Below are 26074 nucleotides of genomic sequence, written 5' to 3'. Positions count from 1 at the left end.
GAATACAAACAAGCACACAAGCACCATCATAGTCTCCTGTGCAAGGTCAAAGGTCTCCTCGAACAAGAAGGAAAAGAGGTATCACTGCCCTCTTCGAGCCTCTGCGGCATCTCCTGCAGTAATCCACTCACGATCCTACCGCCTCCCCTTCTCATACCATGCATGCAAGACTTTTCTCTTTAGTACGTTGAAAACATTGTATCATTTCTTTGGTATCGTCCTTTCTGCTGTAGCAATCAATCGTGAATATCCATCCGCCATGCTGTCTCTGTCATCTAGTTGCAAGATATCCGGAACTCCATTTTTCTTTGTGCATCAAGCCGCTGTGCGCTGTACTCGAAGGACCGAACATCATTGGTTGAACTGGGTATCGGTTTGTGGTATCGTTGAGGTCGAATTCCATCTTCTATCTCACACTCATGTTCATCCCTCAACTCGTCTCCATGCTGAACATCTACTTCCTTCGGAAAGAGCAGCCCTCTGTGAGTCTGGCTTTGCCACCAGTTGGCTGGCAGAGCACAGTCGAGCAGCCGGCGCAGATGACGACGGTCTGTGCGTGTGAGAAGACGGTGGTGATTGTGAAGCAGCCGGGGCACTTTACGTCCATGAAGAAGGATCGTGGGGCTGGGACGAGTTGCTGTGGGTTGATGTTAGTGGGTGTTACGGTGGTGCGTGGCGGTCAAGGTTGGTGGGATGGACGTACCTTGAGCTTGTGCTTTCGGGCCTCAGCTGCAGGCGCTGGGTTGAGGAGATCGACTGCGAGAACCTATTGAAGTTGTGTTAATATGAGTTCTTCAACTTTCTGATACGTGGTTGATGGTATTGTTGCTCGTGTGCGTGGTTGCCTCGAGCGGGACAATTTCCATCGTCATAGATTGTGTTTGTGCGCGGAGAGGTGTATTCGTACCATTTTGACTGTATTCGAATTTGCTTGATCGAAGGTAAGTGTGGTTCGGTAGTCGTAAGAGGGTTTCGGAAAGTCGAGAGTGCGGTGTGGTTGAGTGAAGACGATGCGTGGTCAAGGACGATGCAAAGTGCGCGGTGGCTACAAAAAAGCCAAGACTTTGCTGCTAAGATGCCGCTAAGCCTAATTTTGTGACGACTTTCACGTCACGTGAGGTTGCTTCTGGCCTGAAGATCATTCTCACACGGTCGCACACCAGCATCTCTGTTGACTCATGCTTTGAGTCACTGGAACAGGCCGGATACGCACTTGTGCTCTCCTCGTAGAATTGCGACGTCTATCAATCTATGTCTTTCCTCCATAGCGGACGGCCGATGCCAAACAAAAGTCTAAAAAGGCACATCCATATCCCCCACACTTTCCTCCTTCTTGCCTGGGCCGTCGGTCTCCGTCGTTCTTGCCTTGACGAAAGCAACAACAGTATCGAGGTATTGCCTGTTATTTGGCACGAAATGACCACCAGGATGCACTACCACAGTGGTCTTCTCTGCCCCTCCCGCAGCATCTACCAGCAAATTCGTCCTTGCCTCTTCAACCACAGTATCCAGACTGCCAATAAAGTGACACAGTGGCGTCCGTATCGATGGCTCGTAGAACGCCGCATATCGGTCCCCAGGTGCGATGAAGCCAGAGTATGACACACAAAACTTCAGCGGAGGATGATCTAGATTGGCGAATGAAGAGGGGTACGCCATTGCCAGTTTCGACTTTGCTTGTGCTGCCTTGAATGCCTCCTTCCGTGACTCACCCTCGAGTAATGATGATACCATAGCGGCCATTGCTGCTCCTTGCGAGAAGCCCATGACTCCGTCGAACGGTCCTTCCGCTTTCATCGTGTCTGCCACTACTGCCAGTCCCTCTTCAAGGCCAACATATTCTGGCGGATCTGATGTATTTGACCTCCGCCACCAGCCGTAAGCTTCTACCTCGTTGCTCTCATTCTCGACTTTTGATACATCGAACCCGGGTACGTCGCTTGCCTTCAGCTTCATAGGTCCGGTAGGATAACTCAGCGCGATGCCAGGAAAGGCCTTCTTCAGCACCTTTTCGAGCGCTTTTGTTTTGGCGTTGAATAGTGGCCCACTCTGCGTGTAGCCATGTAGCATAAGCACTTTGAGTGTCTTCGACACTCCATTTGCGGCGGACATGACTGAGAATAGGGCTGGGATTCAAGAAACTGTACGGGAATTATTGACTTGCTGACTATTGGTCGGAAGATCTTGGCCCGAACGCAAGCTTTGCCAAGGCAGAGTCCTCCATTGCACACCCGCCATGACTTCCATACACGTCCGACACGCATTCAGCACGATCTGCCATAGCGCATTACCTCTTCATCCTCCCTAGGCCTATCTGCTCTCCATCCACCCCGACCAACAGCATGTGATCGGTTCAATCATCGTACCCCAAGTTCTGGTTCTCTTAGTCGCACACGCAAACTAAAATGAGCAGATTTCTCCGGGTAGACATGAGGATCTGTATGGCGCTAGACCTTTCTCGATACAGTCTACAGACACACTGCGAGCACTGGCATGGAAGATGTTCGCGCTCAATGCGCTGGTTTTGGACTGTGGGTTGTACTTGGTATTGACAGCGCGAGGCACCAGTTATGGCTCTGGCATGTGCTTTGACCAACCTGACAGCACGCGGCAGATTTTGCAACGTCGAGCGAACACACCATCGAGCGACGAGATCATCGCCTCTGACCAAGGTGTGATAATCATAGTCTCACCGTGCTGCCAGCGCTATTAACCTCCAAGAACTTCTGTTGTACACCAATCCCATGTTCACCCGCAGCGTCTGATGTCGCCCACTCGCTGTGTTTCCGGCTGAGCACTAAGCCTTAGCTATCCATCCCAGCAGCATACATCCACGGTACCAGGCAGCTTTCCACGCCACGCCGAAGCATCCTCCGGTTTTGCACCATGATTCGTCGTGCAAAGAGTGGTTTCGAGGAGAACCATTTCGTGAACAGCGTACCAATGTCTTTTGCGCAAGTTTCCTTCAGGCAGCGCAACCAGGTGTCGTGAGCTTCAGATCCGGGAGGTATATAAGAGCCGTCCCCAGATCCTTAATCCCACACTTTCTCCAGACATTTCCACAAGCATAACCTCCAGGTAAAGGCACAAAATCCTCTGACTACACTTCAAGTCAACACTCTTCAAGGTCAACCAAGTCTTCAACAAGTCTTACTTACTACTCAACCTTGACTCCCTTCTACCTCATCTTACCCCCAGTCCTACTCAACAGGACCTCACTTCAACCTTACCTCAAGCTTGCTAACACTACCCCTCAACCTCACCTCAAAACCCTCTCACTTTCACCTCAACAAGACCTCACAATGTCTTCAACCACCGCCACCTCCTTCGCCGCCAAATTCACCGCCTTCCTCACCACCATCATCTCCTTCCTGCTCTCCCTCCCCCGCCTCCTCCTCTCCGCCCTCGCCAGCCTCGACATCCAACGAGGCACCACCCACCCCCCCGCCACCATCACCCCCACCCAAGAATGGACGGGCCTATCAATCTTCTCCCTCCTCTTCCTGATGTGGGGCCTCGCCTACGGCCTCCTAGACATAATGAACTACCACATCAAGGTAGCCATCGGCGTGGACCGAGCCCACGCCGCATTCCTCGCAATGGCGTATTACTTCGCCTATATCCCCGGTGCGCTGCTGATCGGCGGGCCAATGGTGGAGAGGTGCGGGTATCGGGCCGCGGCGGTGTTGGGCCTTGTCCTCCTGGCTGGTGGCGACCAGATCATGGCTGTGGGTGCGAGCCAGCTAAGTCTGAACATGATGTGTCTCGCTCACTTTGTCGTCGGTCTTGGCGTGTCAACCCTGGAACGCACGGCGAACGCCTACACAGTCGAGTGCGGCGATCGGGTCCGGGCCGCGACGCGCATCCTCATCGCGCAGAGCGCCGCCGCCTTCGGAACGATCATCGCCCCAATACTCGCCAACGCCGTCATCTTCGACCCGAGTAAGAGCGGTATCGCCCCCGTGCCGAATCCCGCCGATCCCACCCGCTGCCTCATGCCGCCTCCACCCCCACCCAGTCAGGCCGGAGACCTGAACACCGTAGTGAGCTTCTACAAGCTCATCAGCTACGGCATCTTCGGTCTCGCCGCCCTCCTCGCCCTCCTCTTCTTCCGGACCCGACTGGTAATCGAGCCCCTCGTCCCCGCCTCCCCGAAGCTGTCCTTCCCAAAATGGAAGCTCTGGAAACACCCGCTCGCCAGCAGCAAATACGCCCGTCTCTGGCTCGGTGGCGCGGCGAACTTCGCGAATTTGGGGTGCCAGGTCACGGTGGCGCAGTTCTTCTTCGAGCACATGCGGGTTAACGCGTGTCTCAGTGATACCGGGGCCGCGAACATGATGATGTACGCGCAGATTCTGTTCTTGTTTGGGCGGCTGGCGGCCGTGGGGCTGATTCAGGTGCCCGCTGTGCCATTCCTGAAGCGGTTCGCGGGTGTGAGGAGCGCGTTCAAGCCGCGCTGGGTTCTTGCTGTGTTTGTGGGGCTGGCGACTGTGTTCACGGGGGTGGGCATTGTTGCGGCGGGGAAGGCGGCGATGGCGTGTGCGGCGCTGATTATGTTCTTTGAGGCGCCGAGTTTCCCGATGATTTTTGAGATGGCGAGTGCGGGGTTGGGGGATTGGACGCCGGTTGGGGAGTCGGCGGTTATTGTGTCGATTTGTGGGGGTGGTTTGGTGCCGTTTGTTAATGGGAAGTTGGCGGATCTGTTTGGGGTGAGCCAGGCTTGGGGGCTGGCGACGGGCTTGTTCGGGATGGTCTTCTCGTATGTGCTTATGAATTGTGTTGTTCCGTCGTGGAGGGATGCTGTTGATGGGGCGCATGGGGAGGGCCATTCGGAGGATGTCGAGTTGACTGCTAAGTGAGGGAGCTCAGCACCTGCATCGAGGAACATGGTTCGCTCGTGGTTTCGGCGCGGTAAGGCATCGCAGCAAGGCGCTTGGAGAACATTGTGGGATTCAGCATAGCGAGGGGCAGGTATTGAGTGTCTAATGGACCACCTGGAGACAACATGTTTAGCAGCGCATTTCGTTTTTGTGTTTGGTGTTGGAAGAACAGCCAGCTTTGAGTTGAGACTTCGATTTGATGCGCTCATTTGGCAGTGTACATAGCTGAAACAATATCAACTTCTCTTCTTCTCATTATCCCAACTCCTAAATGCATCTTGCCATCCCTTTTGCGAAGGATCTAATCCATTACACCTTTCATTCATTATGCGCCATGTCCTATCTCTTACGATATTTTCAACAGCATTCTCATTCCGCAGTACACTCGCTAGCATTTCCGTCCGAGGCTCTTTAGGGAAGAATCTCCCAGAGTATGGGTCTAACCGCTCATCTACCACCCTATGACTCTGTGCCATGTTCTCTGCTTCTATCCTCGTTCTATCTGGGTCGTCTGGATCGGGCGAAGTAGCCACTATGCTGCAGTATGATAGAACTTGTGACCGTGATGACCATATTGGGAAGACGGTCTGGTGTGTAAAGTCTGCGCAAGTCTCCTGGGCTATTGGCTGTCTTCCTTGTCGGTTCGTGCTTGGGTCTACGGTGGAGGATGGGTCGAATGGCCGTGTCAGAGACGGTGTTATCAGGCTGTTGAGGTTCGTGCTAATTGTGTCGTCGAGTTGGGCTCTGGATATGCGCAGGAAGTCCCGTAAATAGCCAGTATTGAAGCATAATGCTGGTGTGAGCGGTGGCGTTGGCGTGGCTATGTGCTTCGCTGACATCTTGCGATTTATGGGAGTCGTTGGACAGCTTGCGTCGAGGTCTGCTGAGGGGTGGAGGCTGGAGGTTGAGGACGGGGAGAGTCGGTAGAGGAGGTCGATTTCCACAGCCAGGAAGCCAGCTTGAGAGGTGGGTCGTTATCGATATCTCGTTAGTGGTATGAGATGGTGCAGAGTCGAAGCCAGTGGAGAGATGCTGCTTCCTGATATCCTAGTCTCTGGGTGCAACAACTTCTGTTGTTTTATCAAGGCACGATGATGGATGAGATTGCTTTCGCCCTGGGTAGTTGCTTTCATACGAGTCTCTGACAATGAAGATGTCGCATGATGATGATCGCCACCATCGCCCCGGGCCTTCAAGAAAATGTTCCGAAGCCACATGAAGTCATCGACCTCGACGCGTGAACTTAGCACGAATACGAGACGCGTCTCTTTTGAGTAGTTATCTTGCTGACTACTTTACTTCTTCTTTGTCGACAAGACAAACAGATGCCGTCTTTCCCATACAACCCACCTGGACGACAGCTGAGGCAAGTACCGAGAAGTTGAGATTCGATATATGGGAAGCTTGTCCCTGTCACCCCGATCAACCTTGAATCCAGCTCCGAGTAGCCGTCATCATGCCTGAGATAGGCGAGGTCGCACGGGCAGTCCACTACATTCGTAGACACCTAGTCGGGAAGACATTGCAAAAGGTCACAGCTAGCGAAGATGGCAATGTTTTCGGCAAAGTTGGTACAAGCCACACCGAGATCATGAAGAAGCTCACTGGGAAGAAAGTCGTTGATGCCGGTCAGCAAGGAAAATATTTCTGGATGATCATGTCAAGTCCTCCACATCCTGTCATGCATTTCGGCATGGCGGGCTGGCTGAAGTTCAAGAATGAACACAGTTTCTACTACAGGAAGAAAGATGACGAGGAAGTCGAGGATTGGCCTCCAAAGTACTGCAAGGTACTCTTCGAAACCGACGGCAAGGGCGAGGATAAGGTCGAAGCTGCCTTTGTTGACCTACGGAGGTTTGCTCGGTTTAGGTTGGTTGATTGCCCAGGCAAGGACATCCGGCAGCATACCCCACTACTCGAAAATGGCCCAGATCCAGTGCAAGACAAGGATAAGGTCACTGTTGAGTGGTTGACAGAGCTGTGCCAGAGGAAGAAAGTTCCCATCAAGGCAATGCTTCTTGATCAGGCCAATATTAGCGGTATTGGCAATTGGGTCGGCGATGAGATTATGTACAATGCGAAAATGCACCCGGAGCAGTATGCGAACACTCTATCCGACGACGAGATCAAGCAGCTACGCAAAAGCATACACTATATCTGTGGCACTGCAGTCGAGCTTCTGGCGGACAGTGATCAGTTTCCGGAAGACTGGCTGTTCAAGCATAGATGGGGCAAAGGCAAAAAGGATGCACCAAAGACTTTACCAAATGGCGAGAAGATTGTTTTCTTGACTGTGGGTGGTCGGACCAGTGCAGTCATCCCATCAGTGCAAAAGAAGACCGGACCTGTAGCCAAGGAGATGAGCGACGCAGACGAGGACGAGAAGCCCAAGAAAGGAAAGGCTGGCAAGAAGCAAAAGGAGAAAGTGACCGAAGATGACAGCGAGGAGCCAAAAGCGACGAAGACCAAGAAGCGTGTCAAAGAGGAGACGAATGACGACGACGAAGAGTCGAAGGCCACGAACAAGAGCAAACGTGTCAAGAAGGAGGACAATGAAGGAGCTACTAAGCCAGCCCCGAAGAAGAAACCAAGCGGCAGAAAGGCAGCAGCTGAAGATGCGGGGGATATCGAGGACGTAGCAGAGACAAATGGTCATGCCGAGAAGCCTACACCGGTCGCAAGGAAGGGAGGCTGGAAATCAAAGGCCGAAGGGGCGAAATAAATGAACGAGGCCGAACCAAAGCCTGTCAAGCCCAAAACGAAGAAGGCCAAGCCAGCCGCATCGCCGTCAGAGGACGTGAAAGAAGAGGCGACTACTGGGAGGCGACGGTCAGGCCGATTGAAGGGATGAACTCTACCTCCGTGTATGAACACCGCTGCAACCATGCTCGAGATGAACATCCAACATCCATATTCAGAGCAGGGCTGCAGCGGCACAGAGGATATTCAGACGTTCGCAAAGAACCTTCCATAATGTAAGATTGGCAGCATTACTTTGGTTCTAACTTCGAATCCATCCTCCAGCAAGGCCAAGGTCGCTCGCTATGTCCTCTTCTCTTACAGCTTTGGCTCATAACCTTTCGGATCTGGCAAATGAACTTCCTCAAGCTGTTTTCCTGCAATATCGAATGGCACACAAGGCAATGTGACGGCAACGAATCTGGCAGGCTCAGTCTTTGACGCGTTGATCCACCGATGATTAGTGCCGCGCTGCACAATATGGTCCTGCAATTTGGTCAGCAAAGTTCGGAACAGTTCCTGCCATGACATACACCAGGTTTCAACGTCACCCTCTCACCACTATCCAGCTCATGAATAATGGTACCAATAACGCAAATGCTGTAGTCGATGCTGACCGTTTGATGCATCACACTGCATTTGCCGGGATTCAGGTCAACAACAACCAGATTTGCACCATTGTTCTTCCCACCTTCTGGAGGAACTACGATCTCGGGACGTTGGAAGCTGGTGACACTTTCAGGACCAGCAAAATATGCTTTCATGTCTTCGTCGTTGTCGAGTTTGGCGGGAATATTTGCCACAGACCATGACCGCGCAAAGAATCCAGCATCTCCGACAGGTCCAAATGTTTGATCTTTGTGCTCGGCGTACACTGACTTGCCGTTGGCATCGTGGGTTGCAATGTGCCTGTTGCAGGGGGGAAGTCCGGATGCCATGGTGCGAGTGGTGCTAAAAGATCAATGTTCGATCTGAAGCTGCTCTTCGTCCTGGGAGACTATCTGCCATCTGTCATTTGAGGCAGCGGACCACGACCTCTTTATACACCAACACCTGGATATCCCAGCACCAACTCGGTCTCCGACGGTGTATCGAGGCAGGCTCTACTCTGATTGGTCAGCGAACCCCGCATGAACTGTTTATGGGCGATAGTCTCGCCAACCCCTCAAGGTACCGAAGTCAGTCTTGGACTCGGTCGAGAAGATGTGGACTTGGCACCGACCTCGGTTATCAGATCAGGTGCTTACAACACTATCTGTAGCTACTCTGCCTATGCGAATACGGGTTCTCAGAATGGTGTACACTTCTGGCCAATCCGTTATCAAGCGGCCGCCTTGCCAAGCCAAGGTGGGTTGCCTTGCTGACGGCGGCAGTCATGGTCACATCGGCTATTGTGTGTCATTGGGAGGGCGTATTTCAGCTTGTCGACCGGTTGCAAGCTCTGTTATTCAATGGGGTCATGGGTGTCCGAGGGCGGGCCTCCCGCTTTCCCGAATTGAGAGCAACCCAAAGGAGTTGGTCGTGAGAAGATTTACGGCGTGGGACGTGCGTCAGCTCAGATGTTTTGCGATTAACAGCTATCTTGTATAAGCTCCATAACATGCCTGCCAGCCAGCGTTTGCTGATAAGTGTAGCGCGACGTATGATCTGCAGCACACCAAGACGTCCTCAATTCAGGTGATTATCATGATGCCATGACGCACCATAAGATGCGCAGACTCCATGCCATGAACGACAAGCGGTGCCTTTCAGGACAACGACGCTACCGTATGTGATCCCAAATTTCTGCTTTATCACCAGAGGATACAGATCGGATTTCATGGTAAGCACGCTACTCTATGACCAGTTTGGCATTGAGACTGCAAGGTTGCAAGGTGTAGGAGATTAGCTAGGGAGTGTCACGCCGCGTCATCAGGCCAACCGTAGCCCATCGAGCTTGTCAGAGTTTCATGAAGATGCCAGATATGAGCTGGAGTATTTAGAGCTACTAGCACTAATTACGAACGAATGCAACAACATTTGAGCTACTATGCTTGCTTACCAGGTCAGCCGTTCTTACAGGCGCTTGCTTCGATGCAGTGCCCGTTCTCCGCAACTAAGCAGGTGCAATTTTACGTGATCTCCCAAACAGTCAATCCATGGCAACACTCATGCTCCTGATATTCACTTATCTTCCTCCCTCTCACCGATGCGATACGATCACTTCCACGCTGATTCATCCTCTTGCTCCGCCCACATCTTCCATCGGTCGCCGCCCAACTCCAATCTCCTCTGCTTAATTACTCCCTTTCCCTTCATCAACACCTTTCTCAGGCTGATTCCTTGTTCGCTCACCACTCACAGACTCCCCCCTGCTCTCCCTCATGCTTCTGCTCCCCCTCACGTTCCGCCTGACCCGCACTCCCATCCCCACCTAACACCATCGCTTCCGCCCCTGGGAGACCCTCAGACACCAACTCGATATAATCCAGCACAGCCCGCAACTGATTCGGCGCAACCGGGAACCCAGCCGTAATGGTGCCATGTACTGCAGCACAGTCGTAACCACCGCCGTCGCGTCATCTACGTTCTCACGTGGCCGGGGTGTGGTCTTGGTGTCTGCGTGGCGCACCAGCAGGTCGTGGAGGCCGGCTCGACGGGCTGAGTCGCTGGTGTGTTGGTTGATGAATTCTCGGAGGCGGTCGAGGGTGTATTGAGTTCTGAGGTCGATGTCTTCGTGGTATTTTGGGGGGAGGAGGGGGATTGGCATTGATTGGGTTAGAGGCAGTCAAACCGGTGACCGGGATAAGATGGGTCTGGGGAGAGCAGGGGAGACCATGAATGTGGAGGGACCATGGTTGATATAGGGGGCTTTCTGGAGCTGCAAACATGATTGTTGAGGAGCAATTGCTTGTGGGCAAGAGTCTTTGGCTGATCGTACGCGCATTATGGCTAGACTTGTTGTTGCCGATTGCTCGCAGCAGTCTATTGCTTTTGGCGGGCAGCGCTGGTGGAAATATCACTAGATGACCGACAACGCTGGTTCTGAGCCTCATAGATCATTTGAAGGGTGTGTGTAAATTGCTACAGTCTTGCCGCAGCTGCATGCTAGTCGCCAGAGCAGTCCCTTGATGAGGTGGTCGGTCGTCATGGTTTCGACCTTCGTAATCTTGTCAGTCAATGCTCCTCCCGAATGCAAAGACCTTTCTTCCTCCATAGACCTTCAACGCCCTCATACATACGTCCCTCAGCACATCGCAGAATCGATGCAGCTCACCAACCATATCCCCTAGCGCCCTTAGAGTCTTGGAAACGGCGCTATCGTCTAACGTCGTCATTGCCGGATACTGTCTTCCAGCATCCCACCTCTCGAATGCTCCCCTGTTCTCGTAATGATAAACATACATATGCACCGGCGCTCTCATCTCATGGGCTACACAGGCTCTCAGCGGCTGAACCTTGTCCTTGAGATCATTCGATAGACAAGCGAAAGGGTGTCTTGCCTTCTCGATCATATCCCACGCTAGATCGGCGACGGAGCTGAAGTATGTGGCGTACTTCTGCTCGAGGTTGTGATTTGCGTCAATCGCAAGGTTCACCTTCTGGATCTTCAGGTTCGTGATAGAGGACTGGGCATGATGGAGGTGATCTGTGATGAGGGAGACGAATGTGAGGTCGTTGTTGTTGGGAGAAGAGGTGGAGAATTGGGCAGATGCTGCATGTACATGGAGTGCTTCGGAGAAGAGATTTGTGATATTCTGCAGGTGGTGCGAAGTGGGTGAGAGTATGGGTTGTGGTTTTGCCATGGCGATGTCTGTTGACATGTACCGAGGCAGGTCTCAGGACAACTGTAACAAGTAGAAGGTGGAGGTGGGCGAAGGTTGTTCAGAGGATAGTATCATTCTCCAGCTTCTAATCAGATGTCCTTGATTGTCGCTTGGTGGGCTTGAAAACAGAGCAAGCGTGAGCTGGCCAGCAATACAATGGAAGCAAACAAGATGGTTCCATGTGAGTAGTAGATATAGCAGGGCGTGAGGCATAGTGCTGACTGCTGGCGACGAGTGGCATGCGCTCTTGAGCGACAGCCTATGGTTCCTGCCTTCACTGCTCTATCGATGTTCGTCTGGTACTTCTCATCCCTGCAGTGGCTCATTCGAATGCTGCGCCGAAGGTTGCATGTACAATGTACATCAAGGACATCATACAGGAAGCCCATACCCTCGGTACCACATTGCCACTTGCGACGAGTGCTTATTAGGCTTCACTTGACGAGGAGGAAGTAGCCATCGAGACAGGATTTGGGAACTCTCGGTTCACGTGCCTATTCGTAGTCCAGCCGCAGTAAAGTGACCACTGAGCATTGATGCGTAGAACGCCAAGACTGCCCAGATCGTCCCTTAAGCACTAGCACCAGCACTATCTCGAATCTGAAAAACCGCTCCGAACATAGACTCCTTGTTCTTCCCAGTGACCTTGAAAGCTCGCATGCAGGTCTCCGGCAGCACATTGCAAAACTCATGTAGAGCCATAGCCACAGCTTGACAGTCTCTCCGCACGTCTGACTCTTCATCCTCAGCTTCCATCTTCTCATGGCAACCTCGTTCCTCGAAAGCCAGCATGTACCTGTCGATAGGACCCTTAAGCGCATTGCCGATGCTTGACTCGATCTCGTATGTGGCACTTCGCAAGTGGTTCGAGAGCTGGATGAGGGGCGGAGACATCTTCTTAACCATGCTTTCTGTCGCATCGATGATGCCGAAACAGTACCATTTGTACTTTGACTGCAATGACGATTTCGTGTTCAGCTTGTGCTTTTGCAGTTTCAGCACCTGGATGATGGGCTTTGCTGTGATCAGACACTGAGCGGCATGGTCGACGATGTCTTGGTCATTGGTGGTTTGTGGGTGTGCCTCGGACCGGGCCTTGATCTGCTGAGTCACGTTGCGCAGGTCTTCGACGTAACTTTGCTGAGACATGATTCACACCTTGTAACGATAAGAGAACACAGCTGCAAGGGAAGGCCTCAGATCGTTGGACAGTGGAAGAACAGCTGCTATAGGATACCCTCGTGGATTAGTCGTTTGCTCATTCGTTGTTTCAACACAAAAGCAAACTCAGTGCTTGCTGATAAGATTCAAGTAGAAAGAACGCTTTCAAGCTGTGACGAAAAGGAAAGACTGCGGATAGGGTAATTGCTACTTCATCAAATCGGCAAGACCTGTAGCAGCAAGTGCGATGTCCCCCTCATACCTCATGAAAGCGGCTCGTAGACTGCTTTTGTCTTCCGTAGATCCTGAGTGCACGAAGACAAACACCATTGGCAGCGTCGCAAAACTGAAGGAGCGCCACAATTACCTCCCGGCATGCAAGCCAACAGTCCGAGCAGTTTGCACCACGATAATCCTCCGTCGATCTATCGTACACACCAAAATCACAGAACTTCGCCACCTGCGCCATGACTGGAACTTGTAACAAGTACAAGATGCGCGAATCGTCACGAATCCTCTGGTCTTTGGGTATTCCTTTATCATCTTGCACGTCGTGGGGGTTCAACAACTTCTCGAGCTTCAGCAGTGGCCATGCTGATTCCGTCGCCATAATCTCTGCCAGAGGAAGGAGATCTGTGGATGTATTGAGGGTATTTCGCTTCGTATCTATTTGGCTCGTCGAACACGATCGCAGGTTGTAGATCTGGTCGGTGCTGATGGAAGGTTGCAATGAGAGCTGGGGCGTGGGCGAGGCAACTTCGGACTTTGCGCAAGAAGCTCACGTCATCGGCTGTACGTGGACGTAGAGTCAGGTGATGTGCCAGATGGCTATTGATCTGCTTGGCGATTTCTAGAAGTTGAGTCTCAGGTTTGTCCTGTGCTGATGTAGCCATGTCTGCTGGAAGCGTTGATGATATCGCGAAGCGCTGACTGTGAATGTGGTCAAAGAGATGAACGAAAGCTCAGAACCGGATCGCGAATAGCGAGATTTATGCCATTGCTGTAATCGCTGGATCGTGATTGCGACCGATTGTCAACCTGGTAGCAATCACGAATGACCGCACATTGGTCATGTCCAACAATCAGACCGGAAGACAGTTGCTCACGCCTAAGGTCAAGCTGATGAGCATTGCTGGGCCTGTAAGCTCATGGTTGTGGTGAGCCAAACCTAGACATATGTTCTATGCCTTCGATCGTTCTGCTCACCTCACCTTTGTAGCACACAAATATTCTCAGTGTTCTCTCGCACAGCCTCATCAATACGAGGCAGAAGTTGTCCAGCGCATCCGCAATGTGCTGATATCTTCGACGAACCACAGAGGTCTCGGGTCGGATAGCGAGGTACTCCCGAGAAGCTCGCGGTTCGTGGTGATTAGGCCAGGAGTGAAAGATTCCTTGAAGCCTGTTCTTGATTTCGATATCCGGTCGAATTGCATTCGTAAGGTCTTCGTACAGCTGGAAAACAGACTCGCCCATCCTACGCGTGTTCCCTCTGCTGAATCGAATGTACTGGAGACAGCACTCTCGGTACGCTCGCTCAACATTTGTTACAACTGGGTACATATTGGCTACCCAAGTGGATATTGGCTTATCAACGAGTTCCTCACCCTCTTCTATCAGCTTCTCGATAGCCTTGAGGTTCTGAATGCTATCTGGGAGGGTCCACGGCATAGCGTCAGCCAAATGAACAAGGGGATCAGTTATGGTTTGAAGTTTGTCTTCAGGCGGCTCTTTGCGTCTCGCCATGCTTGAATGGCTTCCAAGCCACCTTCTTAGGTTGAGAATGTCGTAAGTGTCGCGAGCAGGAGATTCAAAACGTTAGACGCATGGAACAAGCTGCAGAAGGATGTTAATAGGACTATAGGGTTGTTTTGATCCCGCCCACTGGTCCAAACGATCGTCGTTCGCCTAGGTGTTCGCATTTGGAAACTACTCGCATTGTACATCGACGGTCGTGACGATATATGTGGCACTTCTATCACTTTTCTCAAAGTCGACCTTATTGCCCGCATCTGCCTTCATATGCTTACGGGCCCAGGCGTCCTCCGCAAAATCGTGGATTGAGCCCTTGTACTACTCCGCGCCAATCAAACCTCCTGCCACCCAGTCTCGGCCTGCGGACCTCTATGCTTCGCATACATCCTCAAGCTCGTCAGGCAGGCCGTCAACATAGCATCACTCAAGTCATGGAGTGCCTTTGCCATGGAATGACAAGCCATATAAGCGGCAGAACGGTCCTGTTCGGTCCTCAATGCATCAAAGGTAGCACGCTCTTCGTACTCCTGTACATGAATATTAATGGAGGCTTTGAGTTTGCTTGAGATATTCGTGGCCCCTAGGTCGGCAAGAGTAGAAGTACGGATGTGGTCTGCCAATTGAATGAGAGCCGGTACGGCGTTTTTGATAATGGTGTGAACTGCGTCGATCGTGTGGAAGCAATACCAGTTGTAGTTGTGTTCAATTTCGGTTGTGATCTTCAGGTTGTTGCTCTCTTGCTTCAGGTCTTTGAGACATTGCTCGGAGTCAGTGAGGATGTGAACAAGATCAGTGAGGAACTCTTGATCTGTACCTTGCCCACCGTAGGATGCGATGTTCGTTACCATACGTTGCATAAGAGCTCGGAGCTCGCTGACATTGCTACTTGAGGTCATACTGCCGGAATACGTACAAGCGAGGACTTGTGGTGGCAGGCAAGTGTCAGTCCGGAGTGGCGAATCTTCACTGATATCTGTTATGGCCATGGGTTTGCTTGAGATTGAAATCTTGCTTTCAGGTAAATACAATCAAGGCCGGACTGCTTGATTGCACACGCGGCTTTTGTTGAAGACGTGTAATCGACCATGCATGTTGCTAGCTCAATGTCCACAGCAGGACATGCATCCCCATCTCGTAGATCATAATTTGGACAAACATGTATCTCCTTTTTTGCACAGTATTCGGGCTGCGCCTCGCATTGCTCAACTAGCCAACATCATAGCAAGATAGTTCCCGCCGCAACTGCGCTACTCGAGGAAATATGCAATTCGGTTCGTGATCGGACACGAGTGGTCCGTTGGGCTGGCCTGGTTCTTCCTGTACACAAAACCTTTTGCTTCGGAGGGCTGTGAATTCGTGAGCTCGTGTACAGCGCGCTGGGACGTCTTGGTGGATGACAGTCGATTCGGTGCATCTTGGGCAATTGTGAGGCTCTGTAGAGTCAGCAGCAACATTCAAAACTTACCTGGAAAGGACACTGAGTCCATTCAACTAATGTGACCTTGCTCGCTACAAAACACCAACGAACAGATGCTCCGGTAAGCTGCAAGTGACGATTGCCCAACGCTTCCTCAACATCTGTCCATCTCACCTACCACTGACCCGTCGGTAAACCCTCGACGTGTCACATCTCGTGCGAACCCAGCCAGGAGGCCGAGAACATCAGTCTACAGCCTCAATGACACGGCTCCAACATGGAGGGCGATGAAGACTTTAGCTCCCATAGCAGCACCGTACTTGATCTCATGCATGATAGAAGTAGCGATGCGCATCAGACTGCAAAGCTTTGTCCTAGCTGTCAACATTGAGGAAAGTTTTGGGGTGACCAGTGCGAGGATAGAGGACGATGAAGGCATGGAAGGCTTCGAGATCGACCTCGGTTGCACGGATGGTCAGTGGAGGTGACCGTATTCGACTTTCCGCTCAACGAAGGTGGCCCTTCACCAGGGTCATCGTCATTTACATATTTGTTCGTTGTGTTCATCATCAGTGTAAATTCTTGATTGACTAGGATGCGTCGCGTTATTAACAACGATAGTTTATGAAACCGTGTATGATATGCGAACCTTTATCATTGAATTACCTTGACTAATATATACACAGTATCATACCCATCATCTACTTTATGCGCATAGCTATCATGCTCGAAACTATCTGTACAAACACACAAGACCAGAATGCCACCCAACAGTCGTGGCTCCCAGTGATGCACGTTAGCACAAGTATAACTACTGCACACGGAGTGCGCGCTGTGGTTGTACAATGGACACAAAAGAAATGGTCGATGTTCAGTCGTCGTTTTCAAAGCTTCCTGGAAGCTTGATATCTCTGCTGTTTCGAGTAACAGCTGGTGGTCTTTCGCCCAGTTCGTGCTTCGGCGTTGGATTGTAGGTACCGTCACTTGATGATCGCACTACTTGCCGCGCACCACTTTTGGTCGTCGACGGTTCGCCAAGAGTTAAGCTTCTTCGTGCGTTGTCCTCTCGTATGTTTTGATATGTCCCCGGCTCTGGCATGGCCGACCCATGTCCTAATCTGCTCCGTCCATTCATACGATCTCCGGATCTTCTTGGCCCCGTGGGCGTGGCATGTTGTGGTTCCAAAACTGAGCTGCTTTCTTCACTGACTGCATCTGGTGTGCCTGTCAAAATCGAAGAAGCACCATCCATCTCCCGAACAATGTTTGCTCTCCATACTGCTGGAGCGAACAACCCTTCTCCAGACAGAGTTTCCAGCTCAGGATATTCGACAGGTTGTCCAGCAGACACGCTGCTTCTATGGCCGCCAGCAATCATATAACCTCGCCATTCCGAGCTCTTAGTGCGATACAACCGCTTCCATCGGCTGATAAGTACAGCTTTAGCATGCTTGTGGACGCGATCACCCGATACAACCGGGAACGGCATGCTTTTGGTCTTCTTGCGATCCATTTTCTTCGATCGAATCGACAATCGCCTCAATGTACTATGCATAGCTGAGAGAGCACCAGTCGACGATCGTGTCTGCAGTGGTGTATACGGATCACCACGAACCTCATACGTGCCCTCTTGCGGGCCAAAATCGCTAGCATGGACATTATCTGTCTCACCAGCTGGACCATTTCGCTCGGCTCGATCGTGGCTTGGAAAGGTACCCCAGATCCCAAGCAGTTCTTTCAGTGGCGGAGTGTTACCGGCACGATATGATCTGACTTTGGCGTTTCGGGTGGCAGATGCGATGGAGGGCTTCGACACCTTCTTAGTCAACTCAGGCGAGCTTCGCTTTTGCAGCTTCCGTGGCCCAGAGGCTGGGGTGACTTGTGGTCGATGTGATCTCAAGTGCCGGAGGCTGAGCCTCTTCAGTGTCTTAGAAAGGCGGCCGCTAGGACTCGAGTCTTCTTCGCGCAGTGCCTGTCGCGCATGTGGCCCAGCACTGTGTGACCGGCGGATTGCTGTTTGCGGCGTTTGCATCGAGACAATCGACCGGTGCCTGTGTCTGATAGTGCCCGTGGACGAAGATCGCCGAAGGTCGTCCATCTCAATCGTTGGTGTCGAGAGCAAGTCCTTTCCAGCATTGTCCTTTCGGGCATCTCGATAGACACGATTCCACATATCAGTTGCGGATTCTGCCAGAGGTGAGGGACCCTTTCCGGGGCCGAAGGCGTCGTTTGCACTGAACTTTCGAGTCGGAGTAGCGATAGTGTCAGGTGCGACTGTGCTGACTGCGCTACCTTGTCTTGGTCTTGTAGTGGTCGCCTCGTTTACGAAATTGTAATTCCAGCCAGTTCTTTGTCCTGCGGTGAGCCATCCAGCACTGACCCGCCTGTTCGGCTCTGCATCAATCTGTGGGTTATTTGAGGCTGGAGAGACAGTCTTAGCGGAAAGGATGCTCTCACGGCGAGCCATTCCTCCGGCTGGCGCGTTTGCAAGTGAAGTTAGCTTAGGATTTTGTGATCCGATATTCCTATCCTCGCAACTGCCGTCTACATATCTGTTGATCACCTTCGATGCGGCTTCTAGCTGACCGGGGCGGTCTGTCACAGAAGTGGACAGACGTCTCAGTGGTACGTCCTGTGAGCTAGAAGCGCTGTGTTGCTTCCTATTCGAACGTCGGTCTGGAACTCCACTAGACGCCGCCCTCCCTCCGACTGCCAAGCTGTACGGAGATTTGGGGGACATTGTTATGCCATCAAGAGTCGACATTTTGCCAGAACTTGAGGGTGGGCCTCCTTCAGTAGTGTAGACGGAGCTTGCATCGTCTTGGGCACTTGGACGCCGTCCTTGTGCTTCGAAAACCGTGTTGTGTTTGCGTGGTGGGGGCAGCATTTGACCGGGTTGCTCGAATAACTTCCGAGTTTGTGGGTCAGATGGTCGACGGACATGCTCTGCTCTGATGTATGTAGAATACTGTGCTGCGAGGGACGTTGCGCTTGCCACTCCTGGCATTGGTGGTGGTACTTCCAACGATCTCCTCGAGACATTGCCAGAACCTGCAGGAGATAGCATAGTTGCATTGGATTTGCTTGCAAGTCTTTGGGATATATGCATATTGTAGAGATGCACTGACCGCGGTTCCGAAGGCTCGTCGGACATCATAGACGTAACGTCAGCTCTGGAGTGCTCAAGTGAGGTAGCCGGCTCCGAGCCATCTTGGCTATCGCGCTGTGTGGCTTGTGTTGGCTTCGGATCATCCATAACCTTGACAGACATTTGGGGTGGTTCAACGTCCCTGACCAACTCGGGAGAGTGCTTGGGCGAGAAACGTGACAAGTACTCTACGAGAGCAGGATCTAACTCATTGAGCAGTTGCGAGTTGTGACCGGTTGTACCGTTGGTTTGACCACTAAGTCTCTTCTCTTCCAGAACACGCTCGTTGAGCCTCTTGATGCCCGTTTTGGATGCTCCTATATCATCACTCGAACCAGAGCTATCTGCCGACATCTGCGCAGACGGGCGAAATGTTCCATCGGTGTATTGCGAATCAGGTGTTCTGAGATGGCGGAGCTCGTTCTCGCTGGGAGGCTTGATTGTGCCATCAGCTATTCCTGCACTCAGACGCTTCAAGGCCACACTTGCTGACTCATCTGGCATCAGCTGTACGGCATCGGTGAACGTGGGCCTCTTCGGAGTTATCGGGAATGGCGATGAGCGAGCTTTTCGCTCGAGAGATCTGTGTCGAGCCACCTCGATCGATTGGGGTGATGGATGAAAAGTTGATACGGAGTCGTCGGGCCGCAACTCTTGTCCTTCTACAGCTTCCCGCGCTTGCTCAGGACTGACTTTGATGGTTGAAGCGGAACTGAGCATTACTGGAGTCATAATACTCTTTGCATCGCTGTCGTAAGCCTCAGCACTGCCACTTCGGGATCTCAATAGATCACTGAGTCCCGTGGAGCGAGCACTGACACCAAGCAATATCGCGTTTGCGTCAGAGATAGGGTCCAGTGTCTGTTTCTCATCCTTCTCTTCCTTCATCTCACGATTTTCAGCTCTCGAACTGCTCTTGCTCAGCCTAGACTCGGACAACTTCTGCTTGATGTGATTCCCAAGCTTTTGTATAGATGTAGACTTCTTCGGTGGCGGAATCGGACTGCCTGAAGAAAAATTGAAATTCATGTCTAGGGAACCTCTTGGCTCCAGCCGCTTGGATCTAGGCTTCTCTTCTTGTGTCGGAGTGCTGCCATGAGGACAGGCAGGAGATTGTGTGAATAGTCTGCGAAATGCGTGTACGTCCTCTGCCATCTCTGGTTCGTGCGGCACATTGATCATAGCATATGGAGCAGGCTTTCTAGGTACAGTCGGAGGTATTGGTCTGATTGGAGACTGGTGGCGTGAATCGTCACTTTGCCGAGGAAGGTAGAAGCAGCAGAAGGCGTGCGGCATAATCCTGCTGAATGGTGACATGATGCTGTGTAGCTATACTGTAGCAAAGCAATGAAAGCTGCTAGATGACTGAAAGCCAAGCTGTGACCCTTCCCTGCGTGAAAGTGTGGCCTTTGCAGGATGTAGAGATCAGAACGTATCATGGTATTCTTGCAAGGTGTGGCTCGTAGAAAGGGCGGTGTGCTTAATATTTCGTACAGGAAGGCGCGATGTTCATGTGGTGATCAGATGGCAAGGGCGACCGGCACTCACTAGCCCGGTAGGCGCGACTTCTGTAGCTTACTACACGTCCACTTCGCATCAGCGACTGCAAAGGCGCTCACAAAACTCTCGCAGATATGTATACTTAAAGTAGAGGTTTGACTCACTTTCGCGGCGGTTGACTCTTCGACCTGAGCTTCGCGAAGAATCCTCTTTTCTCCTTCTTCACAGTCGAGCGACCAACAGTGTGACTGCCTCCTTTGGAGATAGCATTATCACCTCCCTCCCCAAATAGCTTTGCCATGTTCGCGTTGAATTCGTCTTCGTCATCTTTGAACCTCGTGATCGGAGGCGGAAGTGCGGCGCTGAGCTCGCTTGCAGCATCATCGAATGTCACATCTTTGCCACTGCTGATTTGTCCAATCGATTTCATCGCGTCAACTACATCAAGGTTGGTAGAATCGTTGTTGCCTTCGTGATCTTCGAAGATAGACGGCGAAAAGCCATGGTTTTCTGATATCTCGGGCAGACGCCAAGCCTTCTCGCCGGATGCGCGAACGTCTTTCCTTGGAGATGCAACGTTCTTGCTCGACTGCACATAGCCATTTGGCATGCTTACGCTAGAGACAGAGCTGTTCGAGCGTCGTCCTTGAGAGGACTCGATGGTGCTTGAAGGAGTCGTTCTCGAAGGCGTGTTTGGATCTGTAGTTCTTGTGGAAGGAGCTTGTGGAGATGCTACTGGCCGCGCCTCACTTGTTCGAGCTTGAATTTCCCGTCCACTTCGGCTTTCAGGCCTCTGAATGATGAGCGTTGAATCTTGGCTTGAATCTCTGCTGTGGGAAGCGGCCCGCTTGGGACCATCGAAATATGCTGGCAACGGTACATCTAGGTCACTAAACCCATCAAAGTCAGGCTCTTCTAGGACGCTTTGCTGAGGTCGCAGAACTTGCGTGTGCCGAGACATCTTTGATTCATTCGAACTCAATCTTTCTACGCTGTGTGGGCTCGCTTGTTGCTGATCCTTCGCTACCTGCTCTCTGAGAAGTTGTTCTTGTTTTGCCTTCCTCGTTTCATGCTCTGGGGTAGCAGGGCATCTCCATATCTCAGGCGTCAGCCGCCCCTCCGCATTCGATGTCTTATGCTCTGGCGTGATAGGACATCTCCAGATTTCTGGCGTCACTCGTCCATCAGAAGAAATTGTAGTAGCCGCATGAATGCTGTTCTGAAGCTTCTTCGAACTGGAGTGATTAGATAGCTGAGCTTCGGCGACTGGGAGCGCTTGACGAGCGGTTGCAGTGGGACGACCGGAAGATGGCGCTAAGGTCTCCGAGCTGCTTGTTCCACCCGACCTAGGGACAGAAGAGTGACGCCTTCGGGTGATCACTGAAGCATCCTCTCTCAGGCTCGAGTTGGAATTTGATTTCGATACGTGGAAAGCAGGATACATTGACGCCGTATCAGGACTCAGATAGGCAGATGCCCTCCTTGCCTTCGCATCTGATTTCGCTGCCTCATAGGTGATTGATTGACCTATCCGGACATCATGGTGCTGCTGGTTGCGTCCGTAAGCTATCTTTGGTTCCGAATGATTGATAACATTCACCGCGGGCGCACTTCGTGGTATTTGCTCATATGTTTGCGAGTATCTCTTCGATTGTCTCGTTGTCTCGCGTGAGGCGTCGATAATGGGCACGTTGACTCGTGGGCGAGATATAGTTACGTTGGTAGCCAAAGATGGTTGTGATCGGTCTGACACTGGTGCATCCCGTCTTTCCCTTGATCTGGCAGGCGAGCTGTATACCGCTTGAGCCGACCGGGTGCCGCGCGCCCGGGGTTGAGCTACTGATGATTCCTGGTATTGTGGCGAGGACGTGACATATTTTGCACGTTGTTCATCCGGGAGAGAGATTACCCCCCGGGACGAGTAGTCTGCAAGCACCACACTGTGAGAGTATCTACCCGGCATACTTGACAGTTGCGAGCTGGCTGTGCCTGTCGACGCCAGTATACACTCACCACGCTACCAACAAGCTTGGTGACAGCAATTGTTATTGCTTCGCGAAGGTTCAAGTTAGTCCCGTGCTCCATGCGTGCTTCAGATTTTATCGTGTCCTGCTTTTCCTCATGGTGAATACTAATACAACACTCGCGTAGCAGGTGTTGCAGCGTGAACGATGGTGATCAGACAATGATGATCAGACCATGATGACCTTCATGGCAATGGGGAATGTCAACAACCGTAAAGACAGCCTTTTGAGAGAAGCTAGGGAAGTTGGAAAGCCCCGGTTGGGACCACCGCAAGTTCCTGGACGGGCGCCCAAGGCCGCTAAAGCGAAGCCAATCTGGGAGCTTGTTGAACTGAAGATCTTCGCACTGACGGGTCATGAGCACACCCAATTTGTCCGTATCTCCATCTAATCACCATCGACACTGTCAGACCTACGCTGCTTGAAATGGAGGCTATCCTGGCCAGTGGTGATATACAGCTTCGGGCAAGAGAATCATGATGCTTTTGCAGAGTTGTCGGGTGTTAGTTTCGGAGAGGATGTGCATTGGAGCATTTCGAACGATTAGCGAAGAATGATCCATCCAATCACATCTGTCGGCACAGGAAGGAGTCGTATATGTTTTGCACTAGCCCATTGTTCGCATCATGCGATTGGGCATACTATTGCCTAGTCGCTGAATAGTGTCAGCTCTGTTTCACTAGCTTAATGAGCCGCGCCTCGATGAACGGGCTGCGCAGAGGTGTTCGTGCTATAATTTCGCTTAGTGTGAGGGACGTGCGATGGACGATGACCTTTATGTATTGCTGAACATCCAGTATGTCAGTGAGACGAGGTCTGAACAAGGTCGCAGTGGTCGATGGGCCGTGCTTCGATGCGCGAAACGTGACACCTCGAAACTGTCGTTTGCACAGATAAAACATGCCAAGGGCGCGGTGAACTTGCGGTCTAGCAGCTCATCTATCGTTGCCCTGGGGTCATTGTTGTTGCGATCAAGCCATCGAAACGTGTTCCCGCCCACGGAGAAGATAGGAGAATAACTGAAGAGGAAAAAAGAGTTTCATTGTCTGTCGGTCAAGGTGCGTATAAAAGCATCAATGTCCTCTAGCACAATCCACCTCGACGCATCCAACCATCACGCCTGCTCAATTGCAGGATTATACCACACCAATAAATTCGTCCATATCATCAACGTGAAATATCTCATTCGAAAGTAACCCTCCTATTACTCATACTCATACCGTCATAAATCATTGCCACGTAGCATACCGTCCTCGAATTTCCTTCCGTATCCTGGGCCGCATGACTTCTCGTACTCCTGCTGATAACAAAGCTCCTGCCATATGCATCGTTGTTTTCCCACAAAGCTAGCCTGCAAGACCACGAAGTTATTCGTCTTGGTGGAAAGAGCCTTTCTTTTTCGCACCGAAGATCTTCATACCCATTCTCTTCCACCCGCCGCTCTCACTACGCGATGGTTTCGTCATATGGGAGTAGCTGGAATGGCTATGGGTTGAAGGCATATCTGACTGCGGAGGGGTCAAAGGTGGGCTCAATGTAGCATCCAAATCTCCGGGATTTGGACTACTACCGCTCCCACTGTCATCGGTGAGTGCACCCTCTGATACTCCAGAAGTATTCGACAGGTGCTGGGATAACCGAGAACTACTATTTCTGTTCAAACTTGATGTGAGAGCAGACGATCGACTTGTAGCTTGCGGTGGAGACCGCGATGGCTGAAATCCTGCACTCGTAGGTGGCGACCTCCGTCTAGTAGGCTGCTGTCTTCGACGGCTACTGCCCCGCTCCTCGTATGTCATGGCAGATGGATCCAGGTCAGACGGCCGTGAGATGTCAGAGAGTGCATTGTATGTCGCTGCGTGAGAAACCGTCTTAACGCTATTGCAGAAGGGTATGAATATCGAGTCTGACATAAGGTCTCGCATGCGCCGCACGGCAGGATCTAATGCTTCTGGCTTCGGTGGTCTTGGCTCGTATGACTCTTCCACTAAATCGTCGCGTTCTTCCGCAGGTAAATTTATCTCTCGTGGTGCGCCAGGCTTGACATACACATCCATAATGCGTATCCAGTCTTGCTGAAGCTCAAATCCTTCTGAACTGTCGGTTGTCAATGGCATGCCATGGTAGCTTGCAGCAGATTCATCGTATTTGGTTGCATATTTCTTAGCCTCTGTGACAAATTCCAGCGTTTCCAAGCAATGTTGCTGCGACAAAAAAGCAGTGTATGCGGCGAGGGTGTAAGGCGACGGAGCTTGACCATTCAGCACGTCGTCTAATGTTGGTCTGTAGCCTGGCGAGAAGATGCCACCGCTGTTCTTCTTCGAAACGACGCTTATAGGGCGGGTGCTCTCTGATGCCATCTTGAAGTCTTCGTCTATGGTAATGGTTACTTGGGTGGCTTCTAGGGGAGGAGATGGTTCGGGAGTGTAAGGCCAGATTCGCGTAAATGGTCGGCTTTTTGTTTTTCTCGTTGTCATTTCGCTCTGTTCACCTCGGTGTGCGAAAGTCAATTGGTGATGTTTTGTTTTTTTGGTCGTTGGCGCAGTTCTCAAATGGTCGCAAACCGGGTGTAATGCTCAGATATGCTCACTTCGTTCCCCACGTTTGAATCAACACAGTGTTAATGCGATGAACGACAAAACCATGAAACTGTTGGCGAATTGCAGTCTGAACGTAGATCGCAGTACAAGAATTCTGGTGGTGTTTGTTCCAGACTCTTGACACAACAGCACTAAGCTTTTCCTTTGTACACAAGAGAAAGATGTTGTGTAACCTGCGGTCGAAATTCGAGAAGGATGTGCTTGCTTGGTCCCGTCCTTCGTAGCACAACGGGCTCCAAATTACGTAGATGACCCTGCCCTGTAGATGGATTTTGAGTGACAGCAAGCCGCGATTGATGCTTTTCCCAGAACGGTTGAAACAGAATAGATGGTCTGTGGCAGACGGTCAAGTCACACGGTCGAGGCAGGCAGGAAGCCGAAGGTAGTTCCGCTGGATATGTATTACGTCGAAAGGAATTCTGCTCGATGTTTCGTCGTCGTAGATGGAATATGCTGCCGTCCTGAGCAAGAGTGCTGCAAAAGATTGAAGTAGCAGACTACCATCTTAGCAATCTGAGATGGATTTGGTCACAAGTCATCGTGTGCGCGATGTGTATGGAGTCCTGAGACAGAGTATGATCGCGCGATTGAGCTGATAGAGTGGAATCCTCTCTACGCTACGCTGGCAGGATGACGGAAAACCAGTAGCAGTGGGGATCTTGTTTTAGTGTCCTTAAGCACGACTGAGAAATTTAAGAGTCAAAGAGACCTCACGAAGTGGCCGTTGTAGGAATGAAACAAAGTGGGAAAGGCGCCCGCTAACGAGAGCGCGCGTACCAGAAAGCTCAGCTAATACGGGAACAGCAGGGTATTGTTCTCAAAGTCGAATGACCAAATTGCTAAGCTACAAAAGGCCATATGAGGCGTGCAAAGGCAAGCAGGAACACCAGGAATATTTGAAGTAACCATACAGCACCCACTTGAAGCCACTTATGCCCTCATTTACTGTGGATGGCACACAGGAAGTGACGGTAAGCCGCAGTCACTACTGCAGCTGGGATCGTTCGAGTGACGAGCGAAATCTTTCTAGAAGCCTTTTCTCTC

General features: G+C 51.6%; 13 protein-coding genes across 13 annotated transcripts; 2 read left to right on the top strand and 11 right to left on the bottom strand.

Annotated features, from left to right (window-relative positions):
* Positions 1-454: 454 nt before the first annotated feature.
* rps27 (40S ribosomal protein S27) lies at positions 455-910 on the bottom strand (the record flags this gene model as incomplete). The annotated part of the gene is made up of 3 exons (XM_064869870.1): positions 455-637; positions 704-766; positions 908-910. 3 exons carry the CDS (start codon positions 908-910, stop codon positions 455-457), a joined length of 249 nt encoding a protein of 82 aa, XP_064735367.1.
* A 383-nt stretch (positions 911-1293) lies between these two features.
* On the bottom strand, positions 1294-2112 carry FSH3 (Family of serine hydrolases 3; the record flags this gene model as incomplete). Its single annotated transcript, XM_064869869.1, has 1 exon — positions 1294-2112. One exon carries the CDS (start codon positions 2110-2112, stop codon positions 1294-1296), a length of 819 nt encoding a protein of 272 aa, XP_064735366.1.
* Positions 2113-3302: 1190 nt separating this feature from the next.
* Positions 3303-4859, top strand: PMZ80_001424 (uncharacterized protein; the record flags this gene model as incomplete). The annotated part of the gene is made up of 1 exon (XM_064869868.1): positions 3303-4859. One exon carries the CDS (start codon positions 3303-3305, stop codon positions 4857-4859), a length of 1557 nt encoding a protein of 518 aa, XP_064735365.1.
* A 257-nt stretch (positions 4860-5116) lies between these two features.
* Positions 5117-5719, bottom strand: PMZ80_001423 (uncharacterized protein; the record flags this gene model as incomplete). Its single annotated transcript, XM_064869867.1, has 1 exon — positions 5117-5719. The coding sequence occupies one exon, from the start codon at positions 5717-5719 to the stop codon at positions 5117-5119; it is 603 nt and encodes a 200-aa protein (XP_064735364.1).
* A 617-nt stretch (positions 5720-6336) lies between these two features.
* On the top strand, positions 6337-7602 carry PMZ80_001422 (uncharacterized protein; the record flags this gene model as incomplete). Its single annotated transcript, XM_064869866.1, has 1 exon — positions 6337-7602. The coding sequence occupies one exon, from the start codon at positions 6337-6339 to the stop codon at positions 7600-7602; it is 1266 nt and encodes a 421-aa protein (XP_064735363.1).
* A 335-nt stretch (positions 7603-7937) lies between these two features.
* Positions 7938-8557, bottom strand: PMZ80_001421 (uncharacterized protein; the record flags this gene model as incomplete). The annotated part of the gene is made up of 2 exons (XM_064869865.1): positions 7938-8105; positions 8153-8557. 2 exons carry the CDS (start codon positions 8555-8557, stop codon positions 7938-7940), a joined length of 573 nt encoding a protein of 190 aa, XP_064735362.1.
* Positions 8558-9949: 1392 nt separating this feature from the next.
* Positions 9950-10368, bottom strand: PMZ80_001420 (uncharacterized protein; the record flags this gene model as incomplete). The annotated part of the gene is made up of 2 exons (XM_064869864.1): positions 9950-10146; positions 10194-10368. 2 exons carry the CDS (start codon positions 10366-10368, stop codon positions 9950-9952), a joined length of 372 nt encoding a protein of 123 aa, XP_064735361.1.
* Positions 10369-10771: 403 nt separating this feature from the next.
* PMZ80_001419 (uncharacterized protein) lies at positions 10772-11404 on the bottom strand (the record flags this gene model as incomplete). Its single annotated transcript, XM_064869863.1, has 1 exon — positions 10772-11404. The coding sequence occupies one exon, from the start codon at positions 11402-11404 to the stop codon at positions 10772-10774; it is 633 nt and encodes a 210-aa protein (XP_064735360.1).
* Positions 11405-11995: 591 nt separating this feature from the next.
* On the bottom strand, positions 11996-12574 carry PMZ80_001418 (uncharacterized protein; the record flags this gene model as incomplete). The annotated part of the gene is made up of 1 exon (XM_064869862.1): positions 11996-12574. One exon carries the CDS (start codon positions 12572-12574, stop codon positions 11996-11998), a length of 579 nt encoding a protein of 192 aa, XP_064735359.1.
* Positions 12575-14673: 2099 nt separating this feature from the next.
* Positions 14674-15237, bottom strand: PMZ80_001417 (uncharacterized protein; the record flags this gene model as incomplete). Its single annotated transcript, XM_064869861.1, has 1 exon — positions 14674-15237. The coding sequence occupies one exon, from the start codon at positions 15235-15237 to the stop codon at positions 14674-14676; it is 564 nt and encodes a 187-aa protein (XP_064735358.1).
* A 1392-nt stretch (positions 15238-16629) lies between these two features.
* Positions 16630-20223, bottom strand: PMZ80_001416 (uncharacterized protein; the record flags this gene model as incomplete). The annotated part of the gene is made up of 1 exon (XM_064869860.1): positions 16630-20223. The coding sequence occupies one exon, from the start codon at positions 20221-20223 to the stop codon at positions 16630-16632; it is 3594 nt and encodes a 1197-aa protein (XP_064735357.1).
* Positions 20224-20566: 343 nt separating this feature from the next.
* PMZ80_001415 (uncharacterized protein) lies at positions 20567-21367 on the bottom strand (the record flags this gene model as incomplete). Its single annotated transcript, XM_064869859.1, has 1 exon — positions 20567-21367. One exon carries the CDS (start codon positions 21365-21367, stop codon positions 20567-20569), a length of 801 nt encoding a protein of 266 aa, XP_064735356.1.
* A 2430-nt stretch (positions 21368-23797) lies between these two features.
* Positions 23798-24790, bottom strand: PMZ80_001414 (uncharacterized protein; the record flags this gene model as incomplete). The annotated part of the gene is made up of 1 exon (XM_064869858.1): positions 23798-24790. One exon carries the CDS (start codon positions 24788-24790, stop codon positions 23798-23800), a length of 993 nt encoding a protein of 330 aa, XP_064735355.1.
* Positions 24791-26074: the final 1284 nt, after the last annotated feature.

This window comes from Knufia obscura, assembly GCF_036327395.1.
Source record: "Knufia obscura strain CCFEE 5817 isolate CBS 148926 chromosome Unknown scaffold_1, whole genome shotgun sequence".
NCBI lineage: Eukaryota > Fungi > Ascomycota > Eurotiomycetes > Chaetothyriales > Trichomeriaceae > Knufia > Knufia obscura.
This window is presented reverse-complemented; position numbering and strand designations above follow the sequence as displayed.